Source organism: Manacus vitellinus, unplaced genomic scaffold, assembly GCF_001715985.3.
Source record: "Manacus vitellinus isolate BGI_N305 unplaced genomic scaffold, ASM171598v3 scaffold_17_pilon, whole genome shotgun sequence".
In the NCBI taxonomy this organism is placed as follows: domain Eukaryota; kingdom Metazoa; phylum Chordata; class Aves; order Passeriformes; family Pipridae; genus Manacus; species Manacus vitellinus.
Genome location: NW_021939256.1, coordinates 14,834,799 through 14,856,407, shown reverse-complemented (window position 1 = coordinate 14,856,407; position 21,609 = coordinate 14,834,799). Strand labels below are relative to the sequence as shown.

Here is a 21,609-nt window from a genome sequence, read left to right as displayed (position 1 = left end):
CATACAAACATCTGGAGTAATGCTATGTGTGATATGGTATAGAAAGCAAAATACACACTTGCAGTAGTTAACACTGAAGTTACCATATTATTTCAGGATTGCTTAGGCATTGCTATGTTACCTTATTCCATGAGGTAAAAATAAAAACCTTTCAGTAATCAAAAAAGAACTGTTTACTGTTGGGGTTGAATGCAACCTTATTTTTTTTTCTATGTCATTCAGGTGTTAAGTTTTTCTGCTACTTCTTGTGGACATTTATGTTTCTTTGCTATCCCTTGGAGTAGAGATTTATTTTTTCAAATCCTAGAAAACATCTCTCTTTTCTTCTTACAAAATCGGCACAAGTTGTATCTTGTGTGAAAAAGGCATAAGACAATCGGAATCTAATGAAACTAGTTTCTATTCCCAGTTCACTTACTCTTCAAATAAAGTGTTCTTCATCTTTCTTTCCGATAGTAATTAGGTCAGAAGTAGAGTTAGAAGGGATATCCTTGTATTGTTCACTTACATAATGGTATCAACCTAGTTTTTGCATCATTTCTCCAGATATATATAATTTATAGAATTCTTGGATGAGAATGAACTTATTCCACACTTGCCAATGCATTCCACTAAATCCTATTTTCCAGTACCTAAGAATAGGTTCAATAGCAGTACTAAAGCCCTTTTCTGTATTTGTAGGTAGAACATAGCCCTCTTAATGTGGGTAGAGCATGGCATTGCATGTAAATCACTTCCCTTTTTTGTAAAACAAGTTTGTTTTCAGTGTGCTCATTTAAGAATTGCTGCTTCTCATCTAAAGAGATGTATTTTGTTCATAACAAGGGAGCTGTTTGTGATTTAGCATTTAAAGTATTTATTTCTTCATTTTAAGTATGCATTTGGTCACCAATCCCCTGCCTTTTTTTCCTCCTGAACTTTCTTCATTATTAGGGTATAGAATTCTTTTGCTGTATTGCAGCCTTGGCATTTTTTTTCTTGTAATATAAAGCTACTGATACCTTTAATATTTAATATCTCCTAGAAAATAGATGTTGAAATATTTTCTTAGTACTATTCTAGTACTAGTCCCGGATTTGGAGGGAGAATGGAGGCAATGCTTATGACTATTGTTATAGTATAGCTACTTTTTATTTTCTGTTTGAGTTCTGGCTAACAGTTCACTCAAAAGCCCTTCTTTTCCTACAGAATCTGTATGACCACTTGTAGCTGACAAGATTTGTTTTCAGCTGCAGATCTTAAGTTTTGCTGTGGTTTAATCTCTCCTTTTACTGTCTATAATTAGGAAAATGTCTTCTTTTTATGACAGTCACAAAGCTCTCTCAACTAGTTCACAGGGATTTTCCTCATTGCTCCCTGCCTCCACTACTTCTGCCTTTCCACCTTGCATTTTTCACAACTAGAAAATGAGGAAGGTCTGTACCTATGTGGCTGCTTCTTGACACCCCCTGTGGTACTTGCAGGGCTTCCCTTCTGCTCCCTCAATTTCTCTGCTTTCCAAAACCATCCTAAATCGTCTTAGCAAGAGAGAGTTTCTTCAAAGAATGTTTCAGATTACCTCAAAAGTAGGCCATGGTGTAACAGAGGGGTTTAAAACAGACAAACAAATGCTGCTTACCCTTCCAATTTGGAGAGAAAGTTTACTCCTGGTCCCAGACAGAGCAGCTTAATTCTGGGAGCAGGGCTTAGAAAACAGGCTGTACCAGTGAGATGCTAAAGAATTTAGTACCACTAGGAATAGGTCCATGCACCTTGTCATTAACTATCATCACATCTTCTTTAATGTCAAACACTGTGGAAGGACACTGGCAGGTTACCATCCAAAGTATCTCTAGTTTTGTTGTTCTTTCAGTCTGGTTCCTGGATTCTTCCAGCATCCTAAATACAGTTAAACACTCAGAAACTGACTCACCACTTTACAGATACCCGCCCTGACTTTTTATTTTATTACATCTTTTTTTAATCATCCATTCCTTTGCAAATCTGAGCAACAAATAGAACCCAGCTTTAGGACGGGTTAGTGACTGCTTACTAGGAGTACAGACACTTTAATGAGCTAACAAAAAAAGTAGGTTGTAGGGTAGGAATCAATATTTTGCACTCAAACTAAATGACCTGAGAGGCAGAAGAAAGAATAAGCGATGACTTTTTGGTATTTGAAGTCCTTAATTAGGATATACTAAGAGTTAGGAGGTGGTTCCTCTCGCTGGGATGTGAGGCACCCCAACCTATTAACTCTGTTTAAAGGACATTAAAGGAGTTTTGCTAGTGCTTTCTTTCAACTGTTACCCAAATGAGCAAAGAATGTGTGAAGTGATTAATTACACTAATTAAAACCACTTTATTTACACTTACTCTATAATTTATCATTACTACTTCTGTCAGTTGATCGAAGGTGGGTGAAGTGTTGTTTATAATTGGTACGGTAGCTAATTAAATGGTCATTCGAGCAGGTTTTGGTCTATTTCCTTTGTCAATTAGAACTGGCATCGTAATAGATGACTGATCAAATGGAAATGGTCAGTCTACACAATGGTAGAGCTCCACTTTACTACTTACTTGGAAAAGCAAGTCTGCCCTCGGAAGCCAAGTGACTTTAAATCTTAAGGAGAGGAAAAAACCCTTTTCCCTTCACTTGCCTGATATTTTTTTTGGTAACTTCACATGAAAAACTCAAGTAAGAAGCATGCAATTATCTCATGAGGGCCGACTAGGTAAATGTTTCTGTTGTTTGTAGTGTAATTATTTGAGCCATTTCAGAGGTAATTATCGCATAGATTTAGAATACTGAATTAATCATGCCCTTATCTTGTAATAATATAATGTTGTATTTAACTTGTCATTATATGGTATTTATTTTATAACTGAACTAATAGATAATGTATTATTGAATACTTTGATAATGATAAATTCTTCTCTATAGTGTAATATATTAGTCCTGTTTTGTAATTCAGGCTTTTTATTTGTCTGTTTGTTTTGAAGACTGACCATACTATTGCTATAGTATCATATGGAATTGTTACGTGCTGTTGAAGCCAAAATTTTTGAAGTAGTCCATGAGATGCTGCAGTTTAAGGATTAGGAAACAGGAGGAACGTTTTACAGAATCACAGAATCAGAATATGCTGAATTGGAAGGGACCCACAAGGATCATTGAGTCCAACTCCTGGCCCACATGTTTGACAGGTAGAAACCAGCAGTAGCTTGTCACTGATCTCCCAGGGGAGCAAATTCTGTTGTTTCTTTTGTGCGTTCATCCTTTAGAAGAATCTCAGATTTGGCTATTTAGCTTTGTGACACTGCAATGGCACTACAATATGAGACAGAAAAAGTATAATGTTCTCTGAGTTTGTAATGGAGGTAATCCACATTCCTACTACCTTAACTTGCTGTCCTCTAGGTAAAAATACATATCCTAGGTAAAAATACATATCACAAATACTGACTTTATTTAAATGTTATCAGACTTTCCCTTAAGAAACCGTCCTTAATAACAAAGTGTCCAGGAAGGCTGAACATACTTTAAGAAAGAAATTTTAATGGTTCAGGATCAGGTCATCTCTATATGCCGAAAGATGAGCTGGTGGGAAAGAAGACCAGCCTGGTTGAACAGGGAGCTTTTGCTGGAACTCAGGGGAAAAAGGAGAGTTTATCACCTTTGGAAGAAGGGGCGGACAACTCAGGAATAGTACAAGGATGCCGTTTGGTCATGTAGAAAAAAATCAGAAATGCGAAAGCTCAGCTAGAACTCAATCTGGCCACTGCTGTAAAAGATAATAAAAAATGTTTGTATAAATACATTAACAACAAAAGGAGGGCCAAGGAAAATCTCCATCCATTATTGTATTTGGGGAGGGGGGGGAACATTGTCACCAAGAACGAGGAAAAGGCTGAGATATTTAATGTCTTCTTTGCATTAGTCATTATCAGAAAGACCAGTTATCCTCAGGGCAACCAGCCTCCTGAGCTGATAGACAGGGATGGGGAGCAGAATTGATCCCCTGCAATGCAGGAGGAAGTTGTTAGTGACCTGTAGTGACCTGTTGTGCCAATTAGACACTCAAAAGACTAGGGCATGGGATGGTCTGAGGGTACTGAGGAAACTGGCAGAAGAGCTCATCAAACCATTCTCCATCTTTTATCATCAGTTACCACGATGGTTAACTGGGGAGGTCCCAGATGACTGAGGTTGGCTGATGTGATGCTTATCTACAAGAAGGGTCAGAAGGAGGATCTAGTGAACTACAGGCCTGTCACTGACCTCAGTGCTGGGAAAATTATGGAACTGATTATCCTGAGTGCAGTCATATGGCTCGTACAGGGGATCAGGCCCAGCCAGCACAGGTTTAGGAAAGGTAAGTTCTGTCTGACCAACCTGATCTCCTTTTAAGACCAGGTGATCTGCCTAGTGGATGAGGGAAACGCTGTGAATGTTGTTCACCCGAACCTCAGTAAAGCCTTTGATGCAGTCTCCCACAACATTTTTCTGGAGAAACTGGCAGCCCATGTCTTGGACAAGTGCACTTTTCCCTGGGTTAAAAACTCAATGGATGGTCAGACTCAGAGAATGGTGATGAATGGTGCTGCATCCACTTGGTAGCCTGTCACTAGTGGGGTCCACCAAGGCAGTACTGGGGGCAGTTCTGTTTAATATCTATCAATGGTCTGAACAAGGGAAAAGTGCACCCTCAGCATGTTAAGGGATGACATTAAGTTAGGCAGGAGCGTTGATCTGCTGGAGAGTAGGAAGGCTCTGCAGGGGGATCTGAACAGGCTGGATTGATGAGGTTCAATAAGGTGATGTTCCGAGTCCTGCACTTGGGTCATAACAATGCCATGCAGCACTAAAGGCTGGGGTAAGAGTGGCTGGAAAGCTACCCATTGGAAAAGGACCTGGGGGTAATGGTCAACAGCCAGCTGAACATGAGCCAGCAGTGTGCCCAGGTGGCCAAGAAGGCCAATGGCATCCTGGCCTGTATCAGGAATAGTGTGGCCAGCAGGACCAGGGCAGTGATCATCGCCCTGTGTTCAGCACTGGTGAGGCTGCACCTCAAGTCCTGTCTTCAGTTCTGAGCCCCTCACTACAAGAAAGACACCAAGGTTTTGGAGTGAGTCCAGAGAAGGGCAACAGAGCTGGTGAAGAGTCTAGAGAACAAACCCTGTGAGGAGCAGCTGAGGTGAGGAAGCTGGGGTTGTTTAGTCTGGAGAAAAGGAGGCTCAGGGAAGACCTTATCACTCTCTACAACTACATGAAAAGTAGGCAGTAGCCAGATGGGCATCATGATATCTTCTCCCAGGCAACAAGCAATAGGACAAGATGAAATGGCCTCAAGCTGCACCAGGTGAGGTTCAGGTTGGACATCAGGAAGAATTTTTTCTCTGAAAAAACATTGGAACAGGCTGCCCAGGAAGGTGATGGAGTCACCATGCCTGGAAGTATTCAAGAAACGACTGGAAGTGGCACTTAGTGCTATGTTTTAATTGACAAGGTGGTGTTCGGTCAAATGTTGGACTCGATGATCTTGGAGATCTTTTTCAACATTGATGATTCTGTGATTCTATCATGTGTTTTTAAAACCTCACTCGTGGTCTATTAATATTGCAAACAGCAGAATTTAATAGGATGTGCTTCTTTGCCCCCCATCTCTAATCAGTGTCAGTATACTGGACCAGTCTCTCAGAACTTAAAAAACTGCTTACACTGGTAAGCTCCTTAGAGCCCAAGTTCCTACCAGGTTTCTAACATGAAGTACTCTTCTGCTTATGACCACTATGGGCTATGATTCAGGTGAGCTCTGCTACTTGCACGTCCACTAGACAAGTCGTTACCCTCAGAAGAAAGGGAAGATGATGATGACTCACCAGCTCTTTCCCAACCAAGATCCCTGTCTTTTCAACTACTGTTGGTGCTGATGCCTATTTTTTGTAATTTCTCACTTAAGCTTCAATTGACATTAATGACTGTTCATTGAATCAAAATTCTATACCGTGCTGATGCAGTTTGGTCTTCGATGGTTTTGGTTTGGTTTGGTTTGGTTTTTTTTTCAGTATAATCCTTTCTTTGCTTAATTTGGGCATCACAGTGCCTGGGGTGTGGATCATGGTGGACAGCTGAGCACCCAGTTTCTCCTGGGGCTTGCTTCCAGGTGAGTGAGGAAAGGAAAGCTACGTGCTGTACTCTTCAAGTTTGGCAATGCCATGGAGCATTGAATCCCCCCCATTGTTGCAGGAGGACTAGCAGAAAGAAACGTGGTCTTAAAATTTGTAGCAATTATGCTGATGTAGTTGGTTTCTGCTAAACATTTCCAATAATATAGCTACTCTTTCAGCATCGAGTTTGTTAAAAATTGATTTTGTACTATGCATTCAGTTGGTACATAATCTCTGTTAGCAGGCACCATTTCAGTGCACTTAGGATATTGTAAAAACTGATTTGACTCCTCTGAAATTGAGAAGCATATTCCAATGGATTTGAATATAGTAGCCCTAGCCCTTGGCAGTTTTTGAGGACACAAAAATGGAAATTTTGGACCTTTCTTCAGTGTACAAGTTGGATTGTTCTGATGAAAGTTTTAGTTTGTGATTATTTTTCTTGGTTGGTTTGGTGGTTGTTTTTTCCTCTGCATGACATAAGAAGGGAGCGGAGGTGGTCTGAAGAGAGCAGAAATGATGGGTAAAATACTTCATTTCCAAAGAAAATATTGCAGTTGAAAATAAAAAGGTCAAGTACTTTCACAATTTCAGTTTTTGCCCCATTTTTGAGTCAGCATGAATGATAATAGTAGCCTGGATTCTTTGTGTCACTTCAGTTTCCCATAATCAACTGTTACTGTGATGTCCTTGAATTAATAATAGTCTCATCATTTAAGACCACTCACTTCCTTGGTTTGTTTTTTAAATAGCTACACTGCACCTTATTGCAGCATTGCACATTGCATTTTCAGAAATAAAAGCAGTGGCTCTTGAAGGGATACTGCCAGCACAGTACCCTGTCCCTCACAGCGTGAGTTGGGCACAGAACAACCCCAGCTGTGCATCGAGGGGCTCATCCTGTAACTTTTGGCTCCTGCTTCCCCCTGTTCCCCCTTGGCAGAAGCAGGTAGATGCTGTGGGAGCTCTCCTTCTGCTGTGGTTTGTAATGGAGCCTGTAGCTCACCAGGTTACATTTATGGCCACATGCAGGGGACTAAATACCACAAATCAGCCTGTTCAGTGTAATGCCATGCTATGCTTATTTTGTCAAATGAAGTATGGCAGGAAGACAGCAAGCCTGGGCTTCAGTGCTGCTCTCTTTAGCGATAGAACTTGGGGTAGGGCTGAGTCTTGGGCTGCCTCTGCTGCGCTTCCCTGTTTGGCTTGAAGTAAGCGTGCAAGACTCTCAGGTCATCCAGATCTCTTAAGATAATAAGTTTTGAAATAGAAAAATAATAGCCATGTAATAGCCAACATAACTGATAGTAAGAGGGTTGGGTAATATAAACTAAGGAAACGGGCTTCACAAGAAGTCTGCACTTCCCCTCCCTGCCTGAGTGGGAGATTCATTTTCCTCTAACCCTGCCATGCCTGTCACCTGGGTCTCCAAACCACAAAAGAAATTCCTGCTTCCCTTCTCTGAAAAGTCCTCTGGTCTCCATCACCTCTGAAGTTTCATTGTGGGTTGGCTCCTGATATAGGCATATCCTCCATCTGTTGGTTTTCTTCTTGTCTGGTCTTCTCTGTGCTCCAGCAGCTTTCCACAACTCAAGTGCACTTAGTGTCACAAGCTAGACACACAACCTCTCCCTCAAGCTCCTTACTGATCTGGGTTATAGAGGCCAAGGTGAGCAGCCTGGGGAGGCTTGCACACTGGTCTGCTCAAGGTTAAGAGGAAGAGGAAGGTATTGTCTGCAGAACCTGTCCACCAAACGGAGACAAGTTAATTACTATATCCTGCACCATCATTTGAAGTCAGTCCACAGCAGCGTCTCTTGCAGTATGATGGCTCTGACTTTATTTCCTGAATTTTTACTCTAATCTGTACTATTTGAATGCAGGAAGAAAGTGGCACTAACTGAATCAGTGAAAAATTGGCACTATCAACTATGAATAATCCAACACTAATACTCTTTCACAAAGAAAAAGATCATTTTTTTTTTTAATGTGGTGGTGAAAAATATAAGGGAAACCAGGTAATTATATCTTCCTCATACTCCCCAATAGATACAAAATGTAGTGCAAATTTTTTAAGCAATACTGGAAATCATCAATACCTGCTATACTAAACCTTATGAAGCCAAAAGGGTTTGTTTTAAATTGAATATTTGTATTTAGTTATGTCTCATTAAAGGAACAATTAAGACTGAATTGTGCCAGCAGTTAACTAGTGATATCAAGTGCCTAGCTGAAAATAGAGAATTTCCATCTGCCTTAACTATTCTGAAAACAAATGAAAAATAGTTGGATGAACTCTTTCTTATACCAACACAACAGAGTTTAAATTTTATCCAGAAAGAAACAGTAGGTTGTTGTCAAGAGCCATCAGCATATAGAAGGACACAAACTTCTCTTCTAGATGAGCTGCAGGCTTTTCAGAAGGTTTGGCTTTACCTTCAGATTGAAATCTCAAGAATGTTAATGAGAAAAGCAAACAATTTTTTTCCCTATCGGACAAGGCAGGACTGTTTGTAGTCCCTAAATCCTGAAAAAGGAACTTGTGTTTTTTTCAAGATCATGTTGATTGATTTCAAATATATCTTATAGTTTGTATGCTGAGTTTAGACTTGGATACTTAGAAGTGGGCAGCTACTACTCTATTCTGTGTTTGCTTGGGCTTATTTAAAATTCTAGGTTTATTTAAAATATCTATCTGGATGTGTCTCTCAAATTACTTTGTAATTATTGAAATGCCAATATGTTTTAATTTTTCATTACTGCTTGTTAAGGTACAAAATAAAAACTGCAATAGAGTATTTTAGTGAAATTAAAACCATACGCTCCAAACTTCTTACATTCTTTTTTTTTTCAATGGATTGGATAAGTTTCTTTAAGTGCATGGAAGTGTTTAAACTAAATGGAGCAGGGAACCCATGTATGTGTTTCTAGATGGTGATGTAAATCCCCTAGTGAGCCACAGTAATAGGAAAGCAGCACTTGAAAGCCAGATGCAATGAAAATTTAAACATATTGCGTTCATAGCATGTGATAGTTTAATCATTATTTAAGCTTTAGAAATGTCACAGCATAATTACTTTCAGAATGAGTACAAACACTTTCATGCACAAAAATTGCTTTCTTGCTGCAACTTTTGCTTCTCATGGGAAAGTTATGCTTTTGTGAATTTTTCTGAACTTGATCTTGTTCATCACTTGATCACAGACAAATTCTCAGTGAAAACTCAAAATCTAAAAGATTAAAATAAAACCTACAGATATATTTTATAACTAAGCATGTATTTTCTTTATGCTCTTTAAAAAAAAATCTGTGAAGCAATTTCTTTCAATTAAGAAGAAAAATGGCAACAAAACCAGTTAAAGGAAAATGCTTTGTAAACCCTATTTGCAGCATCAAGGAATGGAAAGCTACCAAATGCTGGATTTATAAGCACCCATGCAGGATTAAATTCAGCTCCTCTGTAGATACATTTTTCCAAACCTCACAAGCATACATGGAGCCCTGCCTCTTTCTGTACTTCTGAAGGAAATACAGGGACCAGTACTTATGTTCTAAATTTGTCCTGTATCTGGAATGTTCTGATGAGTGCAGTTGACTTTGCAGTATAAATTCTGTTGATATGTAAAATAGTATCATAATCCCAGACTACATTTAGATGCAAACACTTCCGCTTTACATAGCCTACTATGATTTGTTTATAATATGAGCAGTTTGGGTTGGATTTTGGAAAATAGCAGTTATAACGGTTCTGCCATATCTGAGAAACAGGCTAGAGAAAAAAATACTCTCCATATATTTTGGGGGTGGGGTTGCTTGCACATTTTCTAAGCAGTAATCTTTTTGGAGCAGCTGTAGATCCTCAGAGTAAAGACTTAAAGGTCATAAAAATTGCCTTTGTATCAGGAATGTACTGGAACTTACTTGTGGTAGATTCATTGGAATTTTTCCATCGTGAGTCTTTGTAAACCTGAACTTTTCACATGTTCTGTAGGAGCAAAATCATCGTAATCATTTCACATCCCTTAAGGTTTGTGTCACCTTCTGTGCTCTCATGAGCTTGTTAGTGCTAACCAGAAGATAAATCTGTCATCCCTGTGGAGACACTGAGTGTGCTGTAGATGTACCTGTGGGGCTGAAGGTAGACTTCTCTGTAACTCATGCAATGGCCATGGTACAACCCTTTTCTCTCCTCCTGTATTTCACCTGCTGGGCCCTGACAGCAGAGACTAAAATCACTGGAGACATAGAAGAGAATTAAGCAGGTATTCTTTAATTTAGATCTTCATGTATCATAGAATCATAGAATCACAGAATGGTTTGGGTTGGAAGGAACCTTAAAGATCATCTAGTTCCAACCCCCCTGCCGTGGACAGGGACACCTACAACTAGACCAGGTTTCTCAAAGCCCCATCCGACCTGGCCTTGAACACTTCTGTGGATGGGGCATCCACAGCTTCTCTGGGCAACCTGTACCCAAGTTTCACCACCCTTACAGGGGCAAATTTCTTACTAATGTCTAATCTGAACCTACTCTGCCAGTGTGAAGCAATTCCCCCTTGTCCTGTTACTACATGCCCTTGTAAAAAGTCTCTCTCAGTCTTTCTGTAGATTCCCTTCAGATACTGTAACACCACAACTGGGTCACCCTGAAGCCTTTACTTTTCCAGACTGAACAATCCTAATTCTCTCAGCCTTTCCTCAGAGGAGAGGTGCTCTAGCCCTCTGATCATCTTTGTGGCCCTCCTCTGGACTTGCTCCAACAGACATTCCTTATGTGCTGGGAACCCCAGAGCTGGATGCAGCACTCCAGGTGGGATCTCACCAGAGCAGAGTAGAGGGGTAGAATCCCCTTACTCGACCTGCTGGCCACACTGCTCTGGATGCAGCCCAGGAGGCAACTGGCTTTCTCAGCTGCGATCTCACATTGCTGTATCATGACCAGCCTCTCATCCATCAGCACCCCCAAGTCCTTCTTGGCTCAGCCTTTATTGATACCAGGAGTTGCCCTGATCCAGATGCAGCACCTTGCATTGGTTATCTTAAACCGCACATGAAATTCTCATGTGCCCACTCCTTGAACTTTCCCAGGTTCCTCTGGGTGGCATCCCATCCTTCAGGTATGTCAACTGCACCACTCAGCTTGATGTCATCTGCAAATTAGCTGAGGGTGCACTTGATCTCTGCGTGAAAACAAGACTGTTCCCTGTCTGATACATGGTCTAAGGGCAAAAACTGGGAAATTTGCTATGGGCACGCAGTAAGCTAAATCACTTGTATGTGAACTTAATGAATATTAGAACAGGTTTTAGTTTCACAGAACTACCAAATAACTGTGGAAAGTGTTGGTGTTTGTGGTCCTGACATGCCCTTCAGTCTGGCAGCCCCAGTTTAAGCTCCCTGCCTACACTTGGCTCTCCTGTCATGCAGTGCTGTGATGGAGAAGGTAAGATAGGCTGACAAAACGGTCCTCAAAGATTCACTGAGATCAGGGTGTGTCCTGCATGATGAAAGGAGCAATTATTATTTTAAAGGCTGCCATCCATCCCTACAGGCACCAAAGTATTACATCACTGTGTGTATAGGACAGAGTGGCAGTAATCAATAGATGTAATAGATGTCCCACGGAGGGACAAGTTAGTATTTCCCAAGCAGAATGACTGGATATAATTAAGTGAAATAAACAAGGCTTATGCTTAGGGGGGAAAAAGCCCTCATCAACTCTTGTGAGTTGAAAAGCAAGATTTCTTTATCAAATAGTACAGTTGGGTTTGTTTAAGCATAGAATTTCTTCACCAGTCGAAACCATATATTTCTTGCAAAGCAAGCAATATGGTCTGTTGCTTGAACACAAAAATGATGATGATTGAGTGATAAAGAAACAAAGCAATGTACGTGATTTTTATTACTGACAAGCAAAACTGAAAATCTGAAGCCAGATACATCTGATAATTTCAAGACTCACTTGACAGATAATACAGGTATGCTCTTTCACTGAGACTTTCTGACTGCTCTCAAATCCTGTCCTCACAGGGCCCAGCCTCCTCTCCCAGAGTGCACTCCAGCTCAATTCCAAACCTGAAGGGTCTTTCCAGTACTCAGCCAGCTACCACAGCAACCAGACTCTTGCCCTGGGTGAAACAGCGGCTGCCCAGCTCCCGTCGCGCAGCAGTCAGGCCAGAGGTGCCATCCAGAGCTACAGTCAGGTATGTCTCCTAATGAATTGGGGTCTCTCACATCTGAAATTGTGTGGAGTACCTCCCAGGAAACAGTGCTTGCCTGCATCTAAATTTCTGCCTTTGCTTTCTGTCTTGTTCAACACACCTGCAGCAGGGTGGAGTTACCATCTTAATTTTTGTAAATCTATAGTGGGTTGACTTGCATAGTAATAAAGTAATCCTGATTAAAAAGGAGATTTACATGCCAGTTTTACTTACTTGCTTGCATATATTTTCTGGTAATAGCATGTTTAAGCATTTAATTTTGAAAGCAAATTTCTGTGACTGTGCTGATTAGCAGCCCATACTAAGGTTTAGGACCTGCCAGCTTTGGTATGAGCATATTACTGAAAGCAGTAAGTGCCAGGAAACAAAAACAAAGCCATGCTGACACCAGATGCGAAACCCGCTTGGGATATCATGCATCACCTGATGCTGTGGCCTAATCCCAAGTGTAAGAATAACTTTTTTTACCCCATATTGCAAACCAACCAGCTTCTCAAGTTCAACCAGCTTCAACCTGTACATTTGAAACATTTTGAAAGATTGTTTCAGATACAAATGAAAATTTTGTAAATCTCTTTGCCTGTCTACAGGGCTCTTCCTGGCTCTTATATGTAACCCTCTCACCTTCTGTGCTTTTTACTGTGACATCAAAGCCTCTCACTAGGAAGTTAAGCTTCAATTTAGAAAAAAATTTCTAGAAGTGTTCATGCTTTCGTTCATAAACAAAGTCTGACTTGGTTGCATTGGTCACCACAGGTTATGTTCTCTGTTAAGATTTTTACCATCCCAGCAAAGTACATCATCTCAGTGTGACACTGGGACATTTCATAATTCAGGATTCTGTAGAGGAGAGTAGTATTTGAATTTCAAAGCCTTAAATTGCTAAGAGATTTCAAGTATTATAGTCATTGCTCAGTTTATGGGATACCGAGAGACATACAATATCCTATTCTCTCAATTTGCTCAGAAAAGCTCCCTATCCTCTAAGACTGAAAAATGACATAAAGCACAGTTAAATTTAATTTCAAAATGGGTAGATACGTCTTTTTCATAGAATCTTTTAGGTTAGAAAAGACTTCTAAAAACATGGAGTCCAACCACTAACCCAGCACTGCCAAGGTCATCACTAAAACATGTCTCCAAGCGCCACATCTGCATGTCTTCTAAATACCCTTAGGGATCATGACTCAACAACCCTTTCAGTGAAAAAATTCTTCCTGATGTCCAACCTGAACCTCACCTGGTGCAGCTTGAGGCCATTTCATCTTGTCCTATCACTCCTTACCTGGCAGAAGAGACAGCCTGACTACAACCTCCTTTCAGGTAGTTATAGAGAGTGATAAGATCACCCCCAAGCCTCCTCTTCTCCAGACTAAACAACCCCAGCTCCCTCAGCTGCTCCTCTTAAGACTTGTGTTCTAGACCCTTCCCCAGCTCTGTTGCCCTTCTCCAGACCCGCTCCACAACCTCAGTGTCTTTCTTGTAGTGAGAGGTCCAGAACTGAACACAGGATTCAAGGTGTGGCCTCACCAGTGCTGAACACAGGGGGATGATCACTGCTCTAATCCTGTTGGCCAGCCACTATTCCTACTGATACAGGTCGCCACGATGTGCATTCCCTGCTTGACCACGCTGGCACACTGCTGCTCATTTCAGCGCCAGTGTTGACGCAACACCAGTCCTTTTCCTGCGGGCCACTTGCCCAGCCACATCTTCCCAACCTGTAAGGTGCCTCCATTTGGAACAAGTGCAGGACCCTAGCAACTTTTGCCTCAACTCGTAAACCTACAGAACTGGCCTTCAACCAGACAATTGATAACAGCCTGCTTCAGATCCTCTGCCAGAGCACTTCCTAACCCTCACAGCAGCACCATATCACTCCCGACATCAACCTCTATGGTTTTGTCTGCAAAACTGAATCTTAGGTAACTAGCTATCGATCCCCATCTGTAACCAGGGATCATCAAGTGAAAAATAGGTTAAAGACGCAGATAACTCTCCCCAGTACTGAGCCTTGGGGAGCCCCACTAGTGGCAGGGCACCAACTCGATGTAGCACCATTCATCACCACACTGTGGGCCCAGCTATCCAGCCAGGTTTCAACGCAGCGAAGAGTGCACCCTGCCGTGCCATGGGAAGCCAGTTTCTCCAGGTCAATGTTGTGAAAAAAGTGTCATCTGGAGTTGTGCTTTTTGAAAAGCATCGTACCCCAGAGGTTCACCTGAAAGACTGTGGTGAAGTCCTTCAGGAGACTGGAAAAAGTAAGACCATGAAAAGGGAGCAGGTTATAAGAGCAACAGAAGCAAAAACAAAGAAATGAGAGGGGAAGGAGAAAGAATCTATTTTTTAAAAAAGGCAGGAAGGAAAATTATGCAGTTATATAGAAGTTAGAAATAATTATATTCTTTATATAAATTTTGTTATTCTCATTTGTAGAAAAGGATGAATTTATGGAGGGGGAAAAAATAATGATGTAGATTTCCTTCTTTGAAATTACACTGAAAGCCATTGCTTAGATATGAGAAGCTCTCATGAACAATCCACTTCATAGAGAACTGGTTTCTTTCAGAAATGTAACTAGTAAGTTAGTAAGGCAACCTTTCCTAACCTATTTTTCTTGGTATAGAGAGCAGAAAATAGGTTTTCTTCTTGTTTTCCTTCACATTGTGTGGTAGATGTCCCTGCAGGAAAACAACTCAGAGAACTTAATAATTTTTCACACCATGATCCTGCAATCTGACAACTTCAGATCAACTAAAATATATTTTGAAATTACTAACAAACTGCCATAAAAACTATGAATTAATGCCATAAAAAGCATATAAGGGAGGCTTAAAAGAGGTAACCAAGAAAAGGAAGATTCAAAAGTCAAAATTAAAAAGTTCTGAATATGACCATTGCCAATCCCACAATTAAGGAGGAAAAAAAAGTCAATTCTTGGAATTGTTTTGCTATCCCTATTATAATTAAAATAAGCCTCAGGAGTTGAAACTGCTCAGATTGTGATAATTTCCTTTGGTATTTGTGTGCAAGGAATATAGCTATCTCTCAACATAAGTGATAGCCCAAATGCATGCAAAAAAATGTAAATAGTCCCAAGGCCAGCTGTGACAGCAAGAACAATTTGTGGAAATGCAATTGTATAAAAAAGAGAAACTAATTAGTCTTGGGACTTCCTGTATAGTGCTGCAAAGTGCAATCTAACATTTTTGTCAATTTGGTGGAGTTCATTATAGATCATAGAGTTTTTTCTGTGCTTTGAGTGCTTTAGAACACAAAACTTTTATCTTCTAAATGCTACTGGAATTGGATTTCATAGCAAAAACTGCTCCTCTGGCAGGGAATTACTCTGCTTCCCCACTGAAAACAGCTTTTCAAACTTGGTGTCCAGATGCTGATATATCCTCTATTAATAAGTGTGGTTAAAAAGAAAACTAGCAGATTTTGCAGATGAGTTGCTCAGAAATGAATCTTCTATTTGGACAATGTAACTTGACAATGACTGGGTTTACTGTAATCTTGAGAGTGGTCATTTTACGTTGTAGATACCATAGGAATATAAAGCATAACATATTCTACCATGTGTTTGCAAGGGAAGAGAAAGGGAAGTTTACATTTCTGGATGAGGACTTGTTTAGCTTTTGGTGATGCTGCAGTCTTTTCAGAGGCTGAGGCAGCAACACAGGTAAATCCCTACTGTGTATTATCCCATGCTTCTGATGCTTCTGGACTGAATAAGCTGACACAGAACTGAAAAACCCTAAAAACCAAAAAGGGAGATGGAAAATTAAGATGTTAAAAAAAAACACCTTGAAAACCATTTAACAGTTGATTTTCTGACTTGTCTATACTCTTTTTCCTATAAACAAGTTATAAGTTTGTCATTCATCAGACCACCACACCTCACTAGCCCTATTTATTTAATTCATGAGCAAATGAGTGCTAGAATGTGTTCACTTGTCAAGCAGAAACTGTATACTGGCCACAAGATGATAGGCTGCTTCAAAAACTACCCAGACAAAATCTAAAATAAGTTCTTAACTTCTGATAGGATATAGCAGATGATGATAAGTTTAATAACTGGATTCTAAGTGTGAACATGAGAAGTTGTCTGTCATTACAGAAACAGATGAAATCTTAAGTCAGATTACTCTTATTACAGCACTCAGAGAACAATTCACTAGTAGAGCTTATGGCAGTGAAGATCTGCAGTGCTGGTTTGATCCTACAATAGGTAATGATTGCAGCTTTCACTGCTGCTTTAAAAGCACAGATTAACCATCTCTGGACACTCTGAAAGGATCTCACGCAATTCTGTTTCTGGATGTAAAAAACTACGATAATATTACCTACCTTCATCTATATGTGTGGCCTTTGAGATCAGGATCAGGTAGGCTGACAAATTTTCCTAATGGTGTTGGAATGTTTGGAGTGGAACAATGAAACAAACTGAGGAGAAACAGATGGAATAGGACATATTTGAGAGATCCAGAGGATAGTCTGGCATCTATTATTGTATAAATACATTTGAACATAGGTAGCATCTTCTTGATGTTAGGTCAGGAACTTAAAAATGACATTAAAGCAGTCCTGCAGAAGAATGGCCCTTCTTCAGGTCCTCCCCAAAGAGTGAAGTGTGCATCCCAAAGACTAGAGAATGTTAAGAATTTTCCATGCCCTCATCTGCCCTATGTAAGAGTTTTGATAGAGGCATTGGACCAGAGCAGAGTGATACCTTGAGTGAAGCCTTATGAAAGGTTCTTTGGGCTGACAGAAAAAAAAAGTGGCCCTCAATAGACTGGCAAGTCTTGCAGTCTCTGAAAGAGCACAGAGCATAACTGAGATTGTGAAACAGACCTGCACCCTTAGGGTGTCTCTCGAAAACCGTAGTAAGGATGATCAAGTTTTCTGCCTAAAACCAGCAACACACACCAATATTCAAAAGCCTGAGCAGCCTGGAGGAATGTCTTCCACGCAACTTGAGCATACAATTCGAAAATCCTCCCTAGATTCAAGAGAAAGGGTCTTCACCTGGGCATCAGTGTGCTACATATGACTTTGGATTCATGAGATATGACCTTGTTTGAGATTTTATGGGCCAAGAGATCGCTGAAAGTTCCAGAGAGCAAAACAAGCTGAAAGCTTATGCTGGCATTTAATGCTAAACTAAAAATACTTGTGAATAGAATTTCATCCAGACCTAAGATGGGCATGTAGACTGACTCAAACGTAACATAACTTTTCAGTTTCTTCTGTTACCTGTCAGAGAAGTACAAAGCACACTGAGTGCAAATTTTCATTTCTCAAAGTTAACTAGTACCATGATTCAAATTTTCCAGCATTTTCCTGGAAACTGCATCATTATCTCATTCTAATGAAATTACTATGAAGGCTTTTCTGGTTTTAGTTCTAAGACTCAGGCGGTTGCACTGACAGAAGTTCCGTTTCTTAGTACCTGTGAATTATGCAGCATAGATACACACAGCCCAGCAGGTTTTGTGTTTGTGTTTTCATATCTCTAAGAAGCAAATGGTTTGAAGAGATTATAGCTGATACATCAAATAGATTTGCTGCACCTGCTGACATCATAATGGTCATCTTGTTCTCCGAGATTTTTGCTATTCAGGTTTTGCTAGTGTTACACACCATTTTTCCCTCTGGGAGCAATCTCCAAGAATCAACGTGCTGCTGTTTCAGTAATTAGCAGCTGATCCCAAAGTTTCACATAAACTGTCTAGTCATCTAGGATTTTGTAATTCCTTATCCATGGAAAATTTTTCTGCAGAATAAATAAGTCAACACAGTTATTTGCCCCTCTCAATTCCACTCCATAAAACAGAAATCCTGTCTTGCAGTCTTTCATTTACTCTTTTTTGGTTAATTTAATGTTTCAATTTTGATTTACATTTTCAATTGGAATTGTAAAAAAAAAAAAGCTATTTTACTGGATTTAGTGCATTAAATGCTTGAATGAACAGGCAAACAACAGTTAGACTGTTGTCTAGTCTCCTATAACCTAACTGGACACCCTCAGTAATTTTCTGTATAAAGTTCTACAGATCTTGTTTCATACATATCAGTAGAAAATGATCTTTGTAAGATTAAATGGGGAAGAAAATATTTTCATAGCTGTAGTTATGTTCTCATGGTTTGTTTTTTTTTTCACAAATTCCTGCTATTAGGAAGGATATAGCAGAATCTGTATATTGAAACCAAATAATCAAGGCTACTTTTCTTTGAGATACCAGAAAAATGAAATCTCTGTGTCTCAGAATGGGTATTTATATGCCTATAGTAAGAAAGCCCTTGACTTTTATTCACATCTTTGAAACAGGTTGATGCAGGAGGATAAAATAATTGGGAAGCAAATTTGTTCTCAGTTTATTAGCTTAAACACAGTTTTGTTATCAGGTTGACAACAATGGATAAAAAGAAAAATACTATTGTAATTTATTCTTCTATATGAAGTAAAATGTCACATTGCAGGATGAACAATGACGTCTGTATGGCTGTCTTAAGCAACAGACTGGGAGAAACACAAGGAGAAACTAAACACATTTTGCCTCCGAAAACATGCATGGAGAATGTTACTGTACACTTGTCCCTTTGAAAAAATATAAGAACCTCATGGTACATTTAAGACAGGTCTGAGATTAGTCACATCCCAGAAGATACTGCATGCTAATGTTTTCATTGCAATCTGTTCATCCAAAAGTTCTCTACTTCACACAGAGCAAATGCTTAGCTTTTTAAGAAGGGCTATACGCTGCATTTCTAATTAAGCATTAAATTCCTGTGTCCCACTACTACACTTTGTTCCCTATAACAAATAGTCATGAAATTGGAATTTTTTTGTTGATTTTTTTTTTAATTAGTACCTGTAGAATGCCTACAGCTTTATAGAGATTTATTAGGAATATGGAATAACATTGGTTTACTTGAAATTAATTACTCTAAATCCTTGACACATCAAGCAGCGTAGAAGCAGATTAGAAAAAGAAATTTTGTATACATGATGACAGTACTTGTGTAAAATCCTTATGATCAAGACAAAACTGTCCCAGTTGTCAGTATATTAGCAGTGTGTTGCACTGGTATTATTGCAGAAGACTGTATTTTTGGAACGCTGTTTATTACAAAATAAATTATTATGCCACTTAACAGTCCAAAAAGTAAAATTAAGAAATATCAATTGATAATGTAGCTGGTTTAAATGACCTTTCGTTATGTGCAGAATTTGCTCTGTCCATGTTGTCTTAAATCATGCTGGCCTGTTTTTGTTTCATAAAAGTTGTTACCATATAGTCTAAACCTGGAAAGTGAAAACTGTACTCCTGTCAAATACATTATTGGACAGTCAGTTGCAGAGTAGCCCTTCTTCCCAGTTTAAAGCAGATAAGGTAAGTAGCTCAGCATGAAAGTAGCTTTTAAAAGTTCGTTGATGTTCCTAGAGTTGGCCTTCCTGGTTTTTGTCAGGAGTCTTTCAAATGAGCAACTTGCACTTGATGCCCATTTATGAAACTTTCAAGGCTTGTGCTTGATGCTGTGGTGTTTGTAACTCCCTGCTGCAATCAGAACAGTCCAACTCAAAAGAGAGCAGGCTACTTACATCTGTGATCCACTTGCTCGCCGGGGAGTTACCGCACAGAGCACCTCGAGGGAACAGTTTACACTTCATTTATCTGTAAAGCCATTGCTCTATGAGGTGCAAAACCTCAAGAAGCCAGTGAGGTTTGGGTCTGGCAGTGCTCCCTTGAGAGGCCTGAATGCTCTAAGTGCTGTAGTTTCTTCCATGCTGCTAACAACTGAGAACAAAGCACCAGGAGCAGCTTCTCTAAAACCTTGTTTCTTGTCACTGTCTAGGAAAATACCTATTCTTCCCCCAGATGCAAGGCATTTGAGTAAATTTAAGTGAAAAAAAGGACAGAAAAATTCCCAGTGGGCATACATAGGTAGAAGTACACATTTCTGGCATTTAAAACCTTGTTTATTCTTTGCTCTGATTAGTTACCTTGTCCTCAGTTCCTGATCAAATCCTTTATTGAGTATCCTAGTGAAAATAAATCAAATTTCGTACGAGGAACATGGTGCTTTTGCTTACTTGTTTGGATTTTTTTCTTTTTTTTCCTGTAGGATGCTACTAAAAAACCACATTGATATTTAAATGTATAACAATGCTGCTCTTGGCATTCACCACACCTCTTTGAATTGAGTCACAAAATTCATTATTCACATTTTAAAGCCTCTTCTCGCTAAGGAAATCAGTGTTTGAGGTGTGTGCATGTGTTCTGGGGAAGCACTGGTCAGACCGATTCAAACTACACTGTCAATTCTGACGATGTGGAGCGCTTTCTGGGGTTTCAAGTAAATCCCCTGCATAACCAGAAGAAAATAGTATCTGAATCCAAGAGTGCATCTTCCAACAGTGCTGAACTCTCGCTCACTGCGGGGTGCAGTTGTGAGAGGATTTTAATGTTACCAGATTCACAGATGTTCTCCTAAGCTTAAGATCCTCGATAAAAAAAGGGGAAGCCGTCTATATGTGAGGGCGAGCTCCATCCTCTGCGGCTCCAGAAGCTGCTCAGGCACATAACCGAAATTTCTCATAGGCGGCATCTCCCGAGGATTTTCACTCGCTCCTTCTGCCCAGCCCCCTTCAATTACTGGCCTTAGGAAGAACTTAGCGCTGCCCTGCCCGCGGCCAGTCGGTCCGTGCGAGGAGCTCCCTCCCTCTATCCGGATGCAGATTCCCCGCTGGATGCGGCCCGGGGGAGGGCCCGGCCCCGGCAGCTCCTCCCGTACCTCCCGCCCCCTTCGTGCCGCGTAAATAAGTACGAGGCGGGCGCTTGCCGTGGTGCCGGCGGGGCTTGGCGTGAACTGGCCCGGGATTCCCCTCCCTCCGCCCCTTTATACGAGGCCGGGGCCGTGGTTGTGCCGCCGCTGGGGACAGGGAATCCCCGGTGCGGTGCCTCTCCTCGTGCGGACAGAGATTGCTGGAAACCGAGGAAAGTTACTCCATTAAAGCCCTTTCCGTGGCTTCGGCTGCTCTTCTCTAATGTATGCAGAATAAAGGGGCGCGGGCGTATCTTTGTATGTATGTATTTATTTGACCCGGGGCTAACCTCTGCCTGGTTTAGAGGTCTGTAGGCGAGCGCGTTCCGGCGCCCCGGAGCGCTGTGCCCCACGGCCGGGTGGCGGCTTCAGCCGTCGGGAGGACTTTCGACGCCGCTGGGCCCGA

General features: G+C 40.6%; 1 protein-coding gene across 1 annotated transcript in view; it reads left to right on the top strand.

Annotated features, from left to right (window-relative positions):
• The window catches only part of LOC115307331 (catenin delta-2-like), a 362,256-nt gene extending 340,738 nt beyond the window's left edge, over nucleotides 1-21,518 (top strand). Inside the window, exons 7-8 of the mRNA XM_029958906.1 lie at nucleotides 12,181-12,353; nucleotides 21,045-21,518. Coding sequence (XP_029814766.1) covers nucleotides 12,181-12,353; nucleotides 21,045-21,518 — 647 coding nt within the window. The remainder of the gene's footprint in view (nucleotides 1-12,180; nucleotides 12,354-21,044) is intronic.
• The last annotated feature ends 91 nt before the right edge of the window (nucleotides 21,519-21,609 follow it).